The sequence below is a fragment of the Propithecus coquereli genome, unplaced genomic scaffold, assembly GCF_000956105.1.
Source record: "Propithecus coquereli isolate 6110/MARCELLA unplaced genomic scaffold, Pcoq_1.0 Scaffold168, whole genome shotgun sequence".
NCBI lineage: Eukaryota > Metazoa > Chordata > Mammalia > Primates > Indriidae > Propithecus > Propithecus coquereli.
Genome location: NW_012141413.1, coordinates 3992451 through 3996793, shown reverse-complemented (window position 1 = coordinate 3996793; position 4343 = coordinate 3992451). Strand labels below are relative to the sequence as shown.

The following is a 4343-nucleotide window of genomic DNA, read 5'->3' as shown; positions in this document are numbered from 1 at the left end:
GCCTCCCAGTTTCCACCTGAAACAGTCAGCCCAGTAAAATCAGTACATTTTATGACGCCACTTAAAATAGAAATGATAATAGGAAGATGCTTGCCTTACGTAACTTCATTCTCTAACTGAAAATGGACAAAATGTATTAGTTAGATAAAACGTAACTAAATACATCACCACTTACACCTTCAAAGTAATTTCTAAGCATGATTAGATTAATGTGAACTATTAGCTTAATGTATGATTAGTATATTGCATACCACATAAATGAACACGAACATTTTATGCATTCATTTCACCCATAAATAGAGCATGTGCAAAAAATCATGGCATAAAAATTACATAAATAGTAATTTAGAATCTAAAATGTATGGCTTCTAATTATACTTCGATAGAATCTTTATTGTAACTATCACAATATCCCAAGGATTACAAAAGGCAGAAAATACAAAATAGTGACTAAGACAAAAATATTCCCCAAATTATAGAAATTTTAAGGCTTCAGGAAAAAGGGATTATTAGAGAAATAATTCCGCTCTGCCATTCAATAAAATATTATTTCCATATGTTAACCGCAGTCTTAGATACGATCATATAGTGAAAGACTGATTACAGGATAACAACTCCTTCATGACGCATCAGTGTTAAACTTTAAAAAATCATTTAGTTATATTGACTAAAACAAATTATGTTCAAACATAGCTTTTAAAAAGCATCTGAAAATACATTATATTGTACCCTTGTTAAAATACAGTGGCAGAACTTCAAAAGCATTAATTTCTGCTGATGCAATAATCTTAGACTTATGATTTCTTTCTTCAAAAAGAGTGAGGCTAACTATTTAGTGAATGTTGGATAGAAATACCTTTGCAACATGCAAGACAGAAGTAATCATCGCTTTTCACTGACATCTGTGGAAAGGTATATATATTTCTATCACATTAAATAATATGCAACACTTGTACTCTGTCTTCCATCACACCAAATAACACTCAAAACTTCTACTTCGTTCTACAACGAAGATGTTTCAGTATTTTGATCAATTGGGAAGTTTTTCCCACTTAAGGAGCAAGTGAGAAAATGATTTATTTAGAAAATTCAGATTGATCCTCTCAGTTAATTCAGAAGAACAAGGTTCAGAACACATACCCTACGCTAACATGCATGAATGCTTTATAAGTCAAACACAAACTGCATTGTTCTTTAGATTTTCTTCATGTGTTTTACATCTGTAATTACACATCCATAGAAATATTGATATTAATGATATCCACATAATGTAGAATGGTGTCCAATGGTTCCACTGCAGGAAAAAAGACCACATAGTATCATATGAACACTAGAAATTAAGGAATAGCATCAACTGAATGGAGAGTTGAATTATGTCAATAATAACTGCTTTTCAAATAACTCAAATACTGTCAATATTGCCAAAGTATGGAATCACTATACATCCCCAAACATCAATTGTTTTGCCTCTTTGAAGCACGTGAATAAATTATATAATTGCTTTGAATTTGGATTAGTCTCCCTAATCAATATTTTGTTTTGGTATACGATTTGAGTGCTCATGGTTCAGTCTTTCTCAAATCCCAATACTAGTAGATTTACCCTTTCATTAAACGCTTTCATTTACTTCATCTGGAAAGTTTCTTTCCGTATGATATTTCTGGTGATTTCTAAGTTGTATATTTTGAATAAAATTACTTCCATATTTGTCACATCTGTAGACTCTTTCTACTGTGAATTCTCTGATGTTGAGTAAGGTATGACCTACAGGTAAAAGTTTTGCCACATTCCTCACATTTGTAGGGTTTCTCTCCAGTATGCATTCTCTTATGTTTAGTAAGGTTTGAGTACTGGTTAAAGGCTTTGCCACATTCTTCACATTTGTAGGGCTTCTCTCCAGTATGAACTCTCTGATGTACAATAAGACTTGAGGAATAAGTAAAAGATTTGCTACATGCATTACATTTGTAAAATTTTTCTCCAGTATGAATTTTCTGATGCCGAGTAAGATGTGCACTAGAGTTAAAAGCTTTGCCACATTCCTTACATTTGTAGGGTTTCTCTCCAGTATGAATTCTCTGATGCACAATAAGACTTGAGGAATGAGTAAAAGATTTGCTACACGTATTACATTTGTAAACCTTTTCTCCAGTGTGCATTCTCTGGTGCTGAGTAAGAAGTGAACTGTAGTTAAAGGATTTGTCACATTCTTTACACTTGTACGGTCTCTCTCCAGTATGAATTGCCTGATGCAAAATAAGATACGAAGAACGAGTGAAGGACTTAGTACATATTGTACATTTGTAAAGTTTTTCTCCAGTATGAATTCTCTGGTGCTGAGTAACTTCAGAACTAGTTTTAAAGCCTTTACCACATTCTTTACATTTGTAGGGTTTCTCTCCAGTGTGAGTTCTTTTATGTATAGTAAGGCGAGAGCACTGATTAAAGGCTTTGCCACATTCATCACATTTGTATGGTTTCTCCCCAGTATGAATTCTGTGATGTCGCCTAAGGGTTGAAGAGCAGACAAAAGACAGGCCACATTTTTCACATTTGTATGGTTTATCTCCAGAATGAATACTCTGATGCACAATAAGATGTGAGGAATGAGTAAAGGATTTGGTACATGTTTTACATTTGTAAAATTTTTCTCCAGTATGAATTCTCTGGTGCTCAGTAAGGTGTGAACTACAGTAAAAAGCTTTGCCACATTCTTTACATTTGTAGGGTTTCTCCCCAGTATGAATTCTTTGATGCACAATGAGACTTGAAGAATAAGTAAATGATTTGCTACACGTATTACATTTGTAAAATTTTTCTCCAGTATGAATTCTCTGGTGCACGATAAGACTTGAGGAGTGACTAAATGATTTGCTACATGTATTACATTTATACAATTTTTCTCCAGTATGAATTCTCTGGTGCACAATAAGAGTTGAGGAGTGAGTAAAAGATTTGTTACACGTCTCACATTTGTACAATTTTTCTCCCGTATGAATTCTCTGATGCATAGTAAGGCTTGAGGAACGAGTAAAAGATTTGCTACAAGTATTGCATTTGTAAAATCTTTCTCCAGTATGAGTTTTCTGATGTTGAATAAGGTGTGAAATATGGTTACAGGCTTTGCCACATTCTTTACATTTGTAGAGTTTCTCTTCAGTATGGATTAAATCACCTTCTTTTAGATTTGATGATTGACTAAATAATGTCTCACATTTACTGTATCTGTATGAATTTTCTCCAATATGGATTCCCAGATACTCAGTATGTTTTGAAGGCTGGGTATAAGCTTGTAACCCTTTATCATATTTGTAAGACTTCTCTTCAATATGGACACACTGATGGACAATAAGCTTTGAGTATTGAAAAAAGACTTTCTTACATTTTTTACAATTGTAATCCTTCTCTGGAAAATGAGTTTTCTGATGTTTTCTAGAACCAGAGACTTCTTTGGTTTTCTCAGATTGATGGCACTGATTATTTCTGTCTTCAATATAAATATCTTGGTAATCATTTAGGGTAGGGTTCTGGCTAGAGGACATCACAGTTTTATTATAAGTGTGACATTTTCCCAAGTTATCTATTTCCTCATATTGATTAAGCAATGATGAGTGGGTGAAGACTTTCTCATGCTGATCAACATTATTGATTTTGGTAGATGAAGGCATTATGTTTTGGTGGAAGAATAGTAAACTTTCAACAATGGACTGATCACATTGATCATGTTTAGAAATCTTCCCTTCATTTTTAAATCTCAGCTCTCCAGACATATGTGACTGAACATTCAATCCAATTCTATACGTTACTTGGTCCAAATCATTACTTGGAATATGGACCAAGTCCCTATTTAGATTTTCCAAATGTCCTTTCAGATGAATGTTACGTTCCAAAACTTGATCTTGATATTTACTTACAGAAACATATGGCTCAGCAAAAGTAACGGACATAAATGGAGTTTTGTTCCAAAATGTTTTGTGTTCTTGACCTCCAATATCCATGACATTTGTGTCATAGGTAGTTGTCCTACATTTTTTCTGTCCATCAACACATCCATTCTGCCCTTCACATTCACTCACACTTCCCCAGTATTTCTTTATATGGAAATTTTCCAGACCACACCTCGCAAATCTTCCCAATGTCACTTTTTGGAATGGAGCTTCTATGTACTTCTTTGTCCATAGGCCTTGGGTCAAATGAGAAAATGTATCTGAAAGATAATAAACACATTAAAAATTACATTTACTATGGGCTAAACAAATAAAATACATAAAACTATACAAGCTGAGGACCTCAGCATGATGACTGAATCAAACACGTGAGGCCTTTGTTTCTCCATGGATGTG

General features: G+C 33.7%; 1 protein-coding gene across 1 annotated transcript in view; it reads right to left on the bottom strand.

Moving 5' to 3' along the window:
- Positions 1-1709: 1709 nt before the first annotated feature.
- LOC105808127 (zinc finger protein 708-like) overlaps positions 1710-4343 on the bottom strand; it is a 120777-nt gene continuing 118143 nt past the window's right edge. The window contains exons 5-8 of the mRNA XM_012641689.1: positions 3094-4207; positions 2588-2757; positions 2142-2503; positions 1710-2060 (exon numbers count right to left, since the gene is read on the bottom strand). Coding sequence (XP_012497143.1) covers positions 1710-2060; positions 2142-2503; positions 2588-2757; positions 3094-4207 — 1997 coding nt within the window. The remainder of the gene's footprint in view (positions 2061-2141; positions 2504-2587; positions 2758-3093; positions 4208-4343) is intronic.